The sequence below is a fragment of the Phyllopteryx taeniolatus genome, chromosome 7 (assembly GCF_024500385.1).
Source record: "Phyllopteryx taeniolatus isolate TA_2022b chromosome 7, UOR_Ptae_1.2, whole genome shotgun sequence".
In the NCBI taxonomy this organism is placed as follows: Eukaryota; Metazoa; Chordata; class Actinopteri; order Syngnathiformes; family Syngnathidae; genus Phyllopteryx; species Phyllopteryx taeniolatus.
In genome coordinates, this window is record NC_084508.1 from 17,777,285 (window position 1) to 17,789,514 (window position 12,230).

General features: G+C 41.6%; 1 protein-coding gene across 2 annotated transcripts; it reads right to left on the reverse strand.

Annotated features, from left to right (window-relative positions):
- Nucleotides 1-1,970: 1,970 nt before the first annotated feature.
- On the reverse strand, nucleotides 1,971-6,644 carry gamt (guanidinoacetate N-methyltransferase). 2 transcript variants are annotated; one of them, XM_061779527.1, is made up of 7 exons: nucleotides 6,343-6,644; nucleotides 5,058-5,203; nucleotides 4,889-4,952; nucleotides 4,703-4,770; nucleotides 4,459-4,569; nucleotides 3,534-3,611; nucleotides 1,971-2,203 (listed from the first exon to the last, which is right to left on the reverse strand). In XM_061779527.1, exons 1-6 carry the CDS (start codon nucleotides 6,527-6,529, stop codon nucleotides 3,552-3,554), a joined length of 636 nt encoding a protein of 211 aa, XP_061635511.1. In that variant the 5' UTR covers nucleotides 6,530-6,644; the 3' UTR covers nucleotides 1,971-2,203; nucleotides 3,534-3,551. The 2 variants fall into 2 exon arrangements, with proteins under 2 accessions (XP_061635511.1, XP_061635510.1); XM_061779526.1 differs by lacking the exon at nucleotides 3,534-3,611 and having other exon boundaries at nucleotides 6,343-6,639.
- Between the last annotated feature and the right edge of the window lie 5,586 nt (nucleotides 6,645-12,230).

The window sequence follows — 12,230 nt, forward strand, 5'->3', positions numbered from 1 at the left end:
CCATTTTAAAACAAACAATTTTATTTTTTTTAATGGAATCAACTGTCATGTCTGCTGGTTAGCGTTGTAACATGAAAAAATATCTGCGCTTAAAATCTCCAACTCAGTCAGGTATAACTACGGAGTTTTAGATGGTTCGAGTTCTTTACAGTAAGAGCCACCAGAGCAGATAAGAGTAGAAGCAAAAACCTGTCTTGTTGTTTCACTCAGATTTTTGTTTTCAGTGTAACTTAATGTACTTTTGTTTCAATTTACAATTTCATGAATGCTTGGGAAATTCATCAAAAATCCAACCAGCAGTCAGATCTGTATGACTAGTGGTGGTGCTTTAATTTGTGTTGTCATATCATAGTAGAAAATGACACTAATAATATACAGCTCTGGAAAAAAATGAGACTGCTGTTTCTCTGATTTTGCTATTTATATGTACAGTGGGTATGGAAAATTTTCAGACCCCTTATTTTCCTCTTGATAATACCTCATAGATTCACAATGGGGTTTAGATCCGGCGAGTTGGCTGACCAGTCAATCACTGTGATGGCATTGGCATCAAACCAGGTTTTGGTGCTTCTGGTGGTATGAGCAGGGGTCAGGTCCTGCTGAAAGATGAAATTTGCATCTCTATACAGATCCTCAGCAGAAGGAAACATGAAGTCCTGTAAAACATTCTGGTAGACTGTTGCGGTGACCTTGGATTTAAGAAAGCAGAGTTTACCAACACCTCCACTGGACATTGCACCCCAAGTCATGACTGACTGTGGATATTTCACACTGGAACTCAAGCAGCTTGGGTTCTGTTCTTCACCCGTCTTCCTCCAAACCCTTGAACCTTGATTCCCGAATGAAAGGCACACTTTACTTTCATCGGAAAAGAGGACCATGGACCACTGGCCAACAGTCGAGTCCTTCTCCTTGCCAAGGTCAGATGCTTCCTATGCTGGCTCGGGCTCAGAAGTGGCTTGACCTGAGGAACCCCACAGTTGTAGCCCATATCCCGGATGTGTCTGAATGTGGTGGTTTTTGAAGCTGTGATTCCCGCCTCATTCCACTCTGATAATCCGCTGAAGCCCACGGTCATCTCTTTTGCTGGTGCATCTTCTCCTGCCACATGTTGTCCTTCCACTAGACTTTCCATTGATATGCTTGGTCATAGCACTCTGTGAACAGCCAGCCTCCTTAGCTACGAACTGTTGTGGTTTACCCATCCTATGGAGGGTATCATTGATGGTCTTCTGGCCAATTGTCAAGTCTGTAGTCTTCCACATATTGAACCCAACTGAAGCAATTTAATGACACCTGGGGAAAGCTGTGCAGGTGCTTTGAGTTTAGTAGATGATTAGTGTGTGATAGTCCGTTTAAAACATTTATGGCCTGCAAAATTTGGGCTGATTTTTTTTTTTTTCACAGTATTCAAATTTTTTGAATTCCTGATTTTGTGGGTTTTATGAGCTGGAAGCCCAAATTATGTACAAACAAATACTTGAAATTGTGTAAACTGTAGGCCCTGAATCTAAGAAAGTTTAACTTTTTGAATGGAATTATGGAAATAAATAAACTTTTCCATGATATTCTATTTTTTTGGAAAGGGTCTGTACCCTAACTTCTAACATGCAAGTCATGTGGCACCTGCACACTCATCTGGGATCTGCCACCTACCATAGTTTCTCCACCTGACTTCTTCTGTCCATCTAATGACAAATTTCACATGGGTTCATCATATTCACATGTTCAGTTGAACTGCACTGTTGTCTTTTGACAAATTTATACAAAAGTTACTTTGTAGCATCCCAGTAGGCTACACAAAAGAAACATTTCTTAACATCTCGCCATTAAACACTTAGGGCACATTCAGTCAAGTGCCCATTAAATTTGCCTAATAAAGGGGCAACTGTATAGTGTAAAAGGTTTCCTGTCATCCTCATTCGACATGCTATTATAAATTGAGAAAACCAATGACCCACAGGCATAGCTGGTATGGACTTGGTTTTATTGAAAGGAGGCAAACAAGTAAGGGAGGAGAAGGTCAGAGAAGGCACACAGTAGAAAAAAAGTGTTTTGCACTTTACTCTTTGATAATGGTGGGGGTAATCATCTTATGGAAGCAATAGTATTTGCACTCAGTGGGTGGTACAATGTCCATGGTGGTGGTGCTTATCTTCTCCTTCCTGAAGCCGGCTTCAAGCAGATGAGGTACCTGGCTCTCCTGAAATCATTAACAGTGGCTCAGTAAGGTGTGATGATAATCTTTAACTTGTTGCAGCATATTACAGAGCTTTGCTCTAAACGCAAGGCTGATATGATGTGCTCTGAACTACACAAACCCATAATGGAGATCAAGAAAACAAGAACTAGGTGGCTAAAATATTCAGTCTGAAGAACTCAATATTAATATTTGACAACTGCAAGAACGACTGATTGATTGTCCTGACAGTCACGGAGAGTGAATATTTACCCTTAGTTGTCAACTGTCGATTCAATGGTAGGGGTCTTAGTTCAGCTGACAAGTCCTTTAAAAACCTAATCAAAAATTAACTTTGTCTTGCTATTGCCATAAAGATACATAAATCGCACTGTGTGTGTGTCCAAGATGCACGTGGCATGTTAATCTTTAGGTGCTTTTCAGCGTGTCTTCACTTATGTATACATAAGTGATACATACTACAAAATTCCTCTCCGTCCTAATGAAGAGGTCCCCCCCTTCCATTCCACTCTTGTAACATCAAAGTTACAGTTCTCGGCTGACCAATCAGTGAACAGCACTATGTCAAGCTCTAGGGCTGCACGATATTGTAAAAGAAATACATTGGGAGTTTATTTGTGAACCTGCGCTATATATTGCATATAATACAGGATCAATGTTGGATCTATGCAAACTAGTTCAAAGTTCAGTTCACTGGTCCCCCCAAAAAATTTTGGACCAGTTGTTTTTTTTGTTTAGTTTTTTTCCTTCATTTCAATATGTTGCTGACAGGGCACAGTGGATGACTGGTTAGCAAATTTGCCTCATTGAATTAATATTCTGCCATCTAATGGCAGAACATGTAATTGTTCTGCCTGTGTACTATACGTCGTTTCGATACATCTTGCACATCTTTTGCATACCTATGCAGATAAACAAATATATATTTGTAATTGGTAAATAATTATTTTCAGACAAATTAAATTAGATAATTTCCCACGGCGGCAGCACAGTGCCGACTGGTTAGCACATCTGCCTCACAGTTCTGCGGACCCGTGTTCAAATCCAGCCTCACCATGTGGAGATTGCATTTTCTCCCCGTGCCTGGGTGGGTGTTGTCCAGTTTCCTCCCTCATTCCAAAAACATATCGGTGATAGGTTAATTGAAGACTAAATTGCCCGGAGCTTATTATATACAATGTTAATTGAATGTGAGTGCAAATGGTTGTTTGTTTATGTGTGGCCTGCAATTGGCTGGCAACCAGTTCAGGGTGTACTCTGCCTCTCGCCCAGAGTCAGCTGGGATAGGCTCCATCACGCCTGCGACCTTAGTGAGGATAAGCGGCGCTATTACCCTGAAAATACTGGCATTTCACTTCCCCATTGTTGCCAACCATTCAGTCCACACTAGTAGCCAGCTGCAGCTTTCACCCTACAATATCAAAAACATGAGGAAAAACGTCTTGCTTGAATAGTGTTTTTAAAATGAGGAATTAAAACACAAACGAGAATTTTGTCCTTAATGTGCAAACAAAAACACACAACACAATATGACAGGAATGATGGCGAAAAGACATTGATAACTTTGCATTCCTCGCAGCTCTGGCAGTCAGCCAGTTATTATTAACAAAATAATTGATCTATTCTTATACTACAAAACAAAATCAAGTCCACATTATCACAGTGTGATTATACAGTATTTTAACTAAAGCATTCTGATATAAATAATTGCCCTAGTAATACAGTTTTACAATTTATGTACAGTGTTACAAAAGAACATGTTCACTCCCATTTACGGAGTGTCCCTGAATGCACGTCGCGCACTCACACAGCTGCCGGGTGCTTGCCTACAGTAGTTTCATTCTGAAGAGCAAAATAGGACATCCAGCAAGTATGCAATCTTCCGAGCATGTCCAAACAGGTCCGTCTGCTGGTCACTTTTAATATGACAGTTGATTCATTGTACATTAGAGTACACCAACATCACAGCAGACCCTGCGACGTAACTATTGCGCACGCGAATATCGCGATGACGATGCTCAAACAAAATATCGTGCAGCCCAATCAAGCTCCACCCTACACATGTGAACCGAAACATACTTCTGCAACTTGTACCCCAATGAAGGCTTGCTGAAAAATTGTCATACTATAGCAACCAAACCTAACTGTGTGGTGGATACTATGAAGCTAGCTTGTGGTGGTCTTCACGAAGACACATTGTGATTGGGTTTTGTACAGGTTTAGTGCAACAACAACATTTGCTGATGAAAGCAACTGACCTGAAACATGGTCTCAATATTGTTGTATTTTCCCTTGAGCAGCTCGCCCCAGGACGTCAGGTTGCAGTAGGTAAGGACCCCGCCGGGCTTAAGCATTCGGTGAGCATGACCCTACAGACACGTGCAGACAAATCAGACCTTCAAATTGTAGCAACATATGATGTCATTTGCCAATCAATTTTTACATTTAGGACCAAACACCAACCAGCTATGCTGGGATTTCAACCCTAAATTGTGTACCAACCTTGATAAAGTCAAACTGGTGAGTGTGCCATGTGTCCTCAGACAGAGGGTATGTGTCATACAGGATACCTGGAAGAGAGACAAAGTGCGAGTTAGACGTCTGCAGCCATCTGGGCTGCTTTACTTCAGACAACTGCAGTTAGGTCAATGTTAGCACAATTCCTTTGTATCTGTTGTGATTTAATACCGTCAAAGTGGTTATCTGGCAGGGTGGGTACAACCTCCTCCCAGAAGCCCTTTAGGGGGACAACCTACAGTGACAAAAGGTTACTCAGCAATATCTTTAAGTGTCAGCACAAGAGCAGTAAGCCGAATAAACCAAACTCCAAAAATCCTACTAGCGGAGGTCTACGAACCTTGTGTGGTTGAGACTTGGCCCAGTTCTCCAGTCGGGCAAAGACGCCATCGTTGCACTCGACGATCCAATGCTCCCCAATGGGGAAAGACTCCACTTTGGTGGCAGCAATGGCCATGCCAAAACCAATCTCCAGAACTCGACCGCCTAGATCACAAAACGACAGCGGAAAACACAGTCAGACACAATGTTAACCACTGAAAGCAGAGAGGAGGTTTAATAGCTTTATTCTGACATCTAAAATGGCCATAATTAATCAAATAAAGGGTTGATAGGTGTTGCAGTGAAAAAAAGTTTTCTGTTTTTCCATTCGAGGAACACCAGTTGGTTGGATGTGGCAGGAAAGCTTATAGGGTTTCAAGAATATAAATAGATGGGAATAGAGGCTTGAGATTTGTCGTTGCTGGGTTCCTTGGGATTTGCTGGCCTTCAATTACTTAAACCATTAGTAGGAGTTCCGTTAGCATTTTAAATGTGAACTTTACAAAATAATGGCACATTCGTTTAGGTGATAAGACCTCAAATAATACATTCAAATACTGTGTTAAACGTAAGTATATGTATTATGTGAATGAAGCATTTTGTAACCATGTTCTTTTAATGCATTTTCTATTTCCTATTGTAGTTTTTGAATGATTTAATTTGAACGCTCTAAGAAAATCAACAAAAATACCCACAGATAGTCTCCTCTTACCTGAAACATAAATGATCAGACTATGAATGCAAGTGAAGCAAATGAACCCACATGCTTTAAAACCAACCAATGCTGAGAAAGTTGCAGCACTGACACTCGTTGTCATACACTCAGTGTGTGTGAGTCTATTTTCACACAAAGCAAATATAAGTTGAGCAAACTGCCCCCCTGCAGACATCTTGGCCTATTTCCATGACAGCTGCTTGACTACGCTCTCTCTCTCTCACACACACACACACACACACGCACACACACTCACATGCTCACACACACACGTGTGCTCCAAAAAGGAACAAATTGCATGCATTTGTAAATAATAATAACTTTACGGAGCACACTTCGAAACAGTTACAAGGTGCCTGACATTAAAACAGTCAAAGAACAAAATAAAACTATATGAACTACAGGAGAAAATGAATACAGTTAAACAAATAAAAATGCCATAAAGACTATATGATAGGTATGACATGAAATAATCAGTGCAAAAACACTTAAAACAGTAACAGGTTAAAGTTCAAATGTATTAATAACAAACGTTGGGCAAACAATGGCCTTTCCGATAATGGAAGCATTAACAAAGAATGCACTTTACCTTTGGAGGCAGCCACCGTTGCCAGGGAGTGCATGTACGGCGTCTCCCAGCGCTCCATCACGGGCTTGCCCATAATCTCCAGATGCGTGTCCGCTTCATTGTAGCCGGCGTTGGCGTCGTGCCACGAAATTTTGCAGTCCTCTCCCTTGGAGAAAATGGGCTGATCAGCTGAGGCGGTGGCGCTCATTTTGTTTGTTCCCTGGAGATGGCTGCGCCGGACTGTGTGTTCACAGCGAAGGGGACAGAAAGCTGAGAGGCCGGGTTTATGTCTGGCTGTGGCGCGCTGACGCTGCGGGTCAAAGGCACAAGCGGGGAACGGCGGTCACTCGGCTCAGAGATTGTCTCTAAAGCTGAGATGCGTCACTCTGGTGAATAATTTGCAAGCGAAGCGAAGGTCAAAGATGCAGTCAAGAAGAGAAACACCTTATTCATGGGCTACGGACTTTGTGCACCATTGATTAATTGAACCATTTGTTTCACCGAGGGACACATCAGCATAATGGCTGCCTTCAAAAGGGCCAGATGTAAATGTAAAACAGTATAAATGTAACCAAATATAATGTATAAGAAATGTAACTACTCTATAACATATTGTTAAATAACTGTATGCATTTATTACTTATTGAAGTTTCAAATGTTACATATGCATTTGCATAGATGAGCAAAGCTTCTTGGTGATAATTTATCAGAGGTGTGTGAGAGTTTTAAAAATTTTCTCTCTCACTTATCCAACCAAACCCGTTTTCCCTCCACACATTGCAGGTGCACCCTCCGTAGTTAATCCCGTTTTGCATGGCAGCTCAGGTCCGATTTGACGCCTCTATTAAAAATGGATAGCTGTGACGTTTCACTGTTGCTGGCTTCTTGCCTCGGTCTGCGATGGTGTTTCTTGACAAACTGACATTTTTAAAAGTCTCTATGTGGTCGGCGCACACCTCCGCGCACACTTTCATCATGCACCCTCTGAAAAAGACTTTGAACTTTCTTCAGCTACGATAAAGCGAGCTTTCACTGGCGCACCGTTTTTGGTTGGGGCTTCTGTTGCGATCGCAGTTTGCCTTCTTTGTTTTTCTTGAAGGCTAATTTACTGCGGTCAAGGCAGCCGCCCCTAATTTTGTTCAAACCTCCAACTAGCGGCGAAAGCCACCTTCAAAATATGTATTTGAAATCTGCATACATGACTGCAGGTATATCTTTTTTCAAAAATTTATAAAAAAAAAAAAAATTATCCTATTAGTATTGCAAGACCTGTCCAGATCTGTGGGACGTTAGACCAACCAAGGACTCCACTCAAAAAGGTTTGAGAAAGAGCTGATATTGTATTTGAAAATGAAGGTCCCCTGAAATCTGCATATTTTGCTGTCATTTAAAAAAAAAAATAAAAAAAATCCAGTACAGTACATTTTCTAGGTACTGTTCAGTTGTATTTAGGCTAACTATGGTACTGTATGCGGCACGGTGGACGACCGGTTAGAGCGTCAGCCTCACAGTTCTGAGGACCCGGGTTCAATCCCCGGCCCCGCCTGTGTGGAGTTTGCATGTTCTCCCCGTGCCTGCGTGGGCTTTCTCCGGGCACTCCGGTTTCCTCCCACATCCCAAAAACACGCATTAATTGGCGACTCTAAATTGCCCGTAGGTGTGAATGTGAGTGCGAATGGTTGGTTGTTTGTTTGTATGTGCCCTGCGATTGGCTGGCAACCAGTTCAGGGTGAACCCTGCCTCCTGCCCGATGACCGCTGGGATGGGCTCCAGCACGCCCGCGACCCTGGTGAGGAGAAGCGGCTCAGAAAATAAATGGATGGATGTTACTGTATTGGAATGTTGGTGATACTTGGAGAGCTAAGTATTTTTTTAGGTGGTAGAACCACCTTGATAGGATCCAACAGTTCCAATGTATAGCTTAGATTTCCACTGGTTACAAAGTTCAGACACACTGCCCATTTGTTCCAGGCTTCAGCTGTTTAAATGCCTCCCCTCGGTGTGCAAAAATAATGAACACTGCATGGTTTACAAACCAAAACGTACCAGGTGTTAATAGTGTGACTTCTTACAGAAATATTGTGTAGTGGTACTATGCGGTTGTCACTCTAAATTATACAGATTGCCATCAAAACCACAACTCTCTACAGGTGTGTATATTTTGGTACCAAAAAGTAGACAGATATATATATTTTTTTGCCATCTTGACAGAAAAAGCGGAGTATATTATGTTTTTTTGTTGTTGTTTTGTTGACAACTGGCAAATTCCCCCCCCCCCCCGACCATCAATCTCAAATGAGGTTGCTATTTTCATTATACATGTATAATCATGTCTAACCCTTTCCCTTGTGCAACATTATATGGGGCACAATGGCACTACGATGGGCATAACAGATCAGTTTGGCCTCTTCACGTCACGCCATTACCCATCATGCACTTCAGGCACATTAGCCGAAGCTGAGTGGGGTCCTCATGCAGCCGTGGCTTAATATCCACCTACCTCTCATATTTGCAGGGGCCTCTTTAGTTACACAGCTTTTGAATATTAATGGCGAGCTCACGTTTACGCCATTCAGTCAACGTGAGAACAAAACGTTACTACTGCAGTTTTTCTGTTGTGGCATTTTGTGCACAAGTAATTGTGTTGAAATCTGCAAAACTAAATACAATTATCAATGAGTATCATTTATTAATGTTGAATGAAATAATGCACTGTATATATGGGTAATCATGTTACCAAAATGATCCTTTTCTTTTGCCAAGTATTTTAGTTTTTACAGTCTCCAGGTCTTTTAACATGCAGTGAATGTAGTGGTCTCAGATTATACACTTTATCCAGTCTTACAAATTCCTGAAAATGAAGCCACCCCTTGGAATTCTGCCAGTGAGACTCTGTCTTCAAGTGCACTCGCCAAGAATGTGGCTAAGGAGACGAGACACAGCAAAGCTCATGTACTGAATGTAGGCCGGTGAGTCCCAACCTTTGTTGAGCCAAGGAACCTATTTTACATGAGAAAAATCTCACGGCACACCACCGAACAAATTTCACAAAAAGTATGAATATTGAATAATAGGATCTCGTCTCACTTGAGACAATCACAAATTGACTTAGTTTAAAATCTGGGCCTGTTTAATTGAAAGCAAAGCTGACATACTCGCAAGAAGCCATGACTTCTGCGGTATGAATGGCAACAAGTGGAGAATACACAGGTTTATGGTACCTTCTGCCATCTAGCTAAATAACATTTAATTGTTGTGCCTGTCACTATACATTGCTGACATAGATCGATGAACAAAGATATATTTGTAATTATCCATCCATCCATTTTATATACTGCTTGCTTATCCTTATTTGGTTTGTGGGTGTGCTGGAGCCCATCCCAGCTGACTTCGGGTGAGAGGCAGTGTACACTCTGGACTGGTCGCCAGCCAATCACAGGCCACGTATAGACAAACATAGAAAACAAATTTTACGATCCCCTTGCCTTCCTATAACGTGTAAAATCCTGCTGTCCTCAGCATTGTTTTGTCCATCACAAAGTGAAGGTAATGTCCAGTAATCAGTGGTAAAGGGCGAACAGATCATCATTATCAGTAGGCCTACCTGATGTTTTTCCAACTGATTTCCTCAAAACAAAAGTTGTCTCAAAGTAGAAAAAGTTAGAAAACGTTTTGTCTGAGGTGTATTTAGACATGATGAATGATGCCAAAATTACTTTAAAATGACACAATTTAAAAGAGTAATAGATTTTGAGTTCAAGAAAAAAAAAAAAGTTTGACTTGAACAAGTGTAGCCACTAGGCGGCAGCAGCAGCTCAATCTGTATGGCTGTATGTGGGTCAAGGAGGGTCACAGGTCACAGCAATCCCCGTGACTGTGATCTATCGATCTATCTATCTATCTATCTATCTATCTATCTATCTATCTATCTATCTATCTATCTATCTATCTATCTATCCATCCATCCATCCATCCATCCATCCATCCATCCATACTGTGTCAAATGTACTAAATTTGTAAATCCATTCTATAATTCTATACTGCTTGTCCTCATTGGGGTTGTGGGTGAGCCGGAGCCGATATCCCAGCGGACGTGCTAACCACTCTGCACCATGCTGCTTGACTAAGCATATAAAAAACAACACAAAAGAACTGATAGCAATTTTATTTGCAACCTTGTTAAAAATTATTTTGATTATTTGAAAAATTAAATTTTTTTGCCAATTTCATGGAAAACATCCAGTACATATACGGTACAAGTCAACAAAATGTGTGTGTGTGTGTGTGTTTGTGTCTCTTGTTCTGCAGTTTGTCAGTGACTTGGTGGAATTTTTAAAAAATGATGGAAAATAATATTAGAAAAATAATGTTCATGATTTTTATGAACAAAAATTCTAGTCGCAGCCAAAGCGTTGAGAAGATCCAATTTGGTGACCTCAGTATTACATGTTTTTTGCAGATGATGTCGTTCTGCTGGCTTCATCAAGGCGCGATCTTCAACTCTCACTGGTGCAGTTCGCAGCCGAGTGTGATGCCGTCGGGATGAGAATCAGAGCCTCCAAATCTGACACCATGGTACTCAGTTGGAAAAGGGTGGAGTCCCCTCTTCGGGTCAGGAATGAGATCCTGACCCAAAGTGGAGGAGTTCAAGTATCTCGGGGTCTTGTTCACATGGGAGGGAAGAAAGGCACAGGAGATTGACAGGTGGATCGGTGCAGGGTCTGCAGTGATGCTGCATTAGTCTGTCGTGGTGAAGAAGTGAGCTGAGCCAAAAGGCCCTTAGAGATAGGGTGAGATGTTTGGTCATCCAGCAGGGGCTCAGAGTAGAGCCGCTGCTCCTCCGCATCAAGAGGAGTTAGATGAGGTGGCTCGGCCATCTTGTTAGCATGCCTCCTGTACGCCTCCCTCGTAAGGTGTTCCGGGCACGTCCTATGGGAAGAGGCCCTGGGGATGACCCAGGACACGCTGGAGAGACTATGTCTTGGGATCCCCCTGGAAGAGCTGGATGAAGTGGTTGGGGAGAGGGAAGTCTGGGCTTCCCTCCTTAGGCTGCTGCGCCCACAACCTTACCCCGGATAAGCATAAAATGGATGGATGGAAAATAGCAATCACTGGAATTGATTGGCGACCTGTGATATACCTGCCTCTTGCCCAAAAATAACTTGGGATAAGCCTGTCCTAGCTCATCCCTGACCTATGGTAAGGACAAATGCTATAGTTAAATGATGGATGAATTATAATACATTAACCCGCGCAGTCCAATTTATTCCATGTAAATTGTATCCATCAACGTGAACTCCTGTTATAATTCTTGATATAAACTGAGCTGTTGTCTCCCCTGGTTTTGCTCAAATCAATTTGATGACAGATATGAACACAAGAACACCTTCTAAACACAAACATCATACTGAATGAAAAGATCTAATTGACGTGACACTTTTGCTTCCTTGGAGACCTGTAACAGCATTGGGAATACAAAATACCATGCACAAGAAGGTACGCTGTCAATGGCTTATTTTATACACATAATGTCACAGAGAGAGATTTTCTACCAGCTATGATCTTTTCCAAGGCTGTGAAAAAAAACCTGATTTGATTTGAATCCATTTAGTGCTGCAACATTTGACATCAATGTTTGACAAAAAGACTTTGCCAGATAGAGTCGCAGCAAATAATGTAGTCATGAGCGCAAATACAGGAATTTTGTTCTCCTTTGCAACACATAGAAAATACACATATTTGTGTACAGCATTTGGAAAACATTATACCATGTTGACCTAATGATAAATGTGTGCAAATTTAGACAATATCGTTTCATATGACTATGAATCGAACATTTTCAAACTCTCAGATCAACTAATCGATTGCACCACAAGGTGATGCTTCGAGGTCATATTTGGAAAAATATG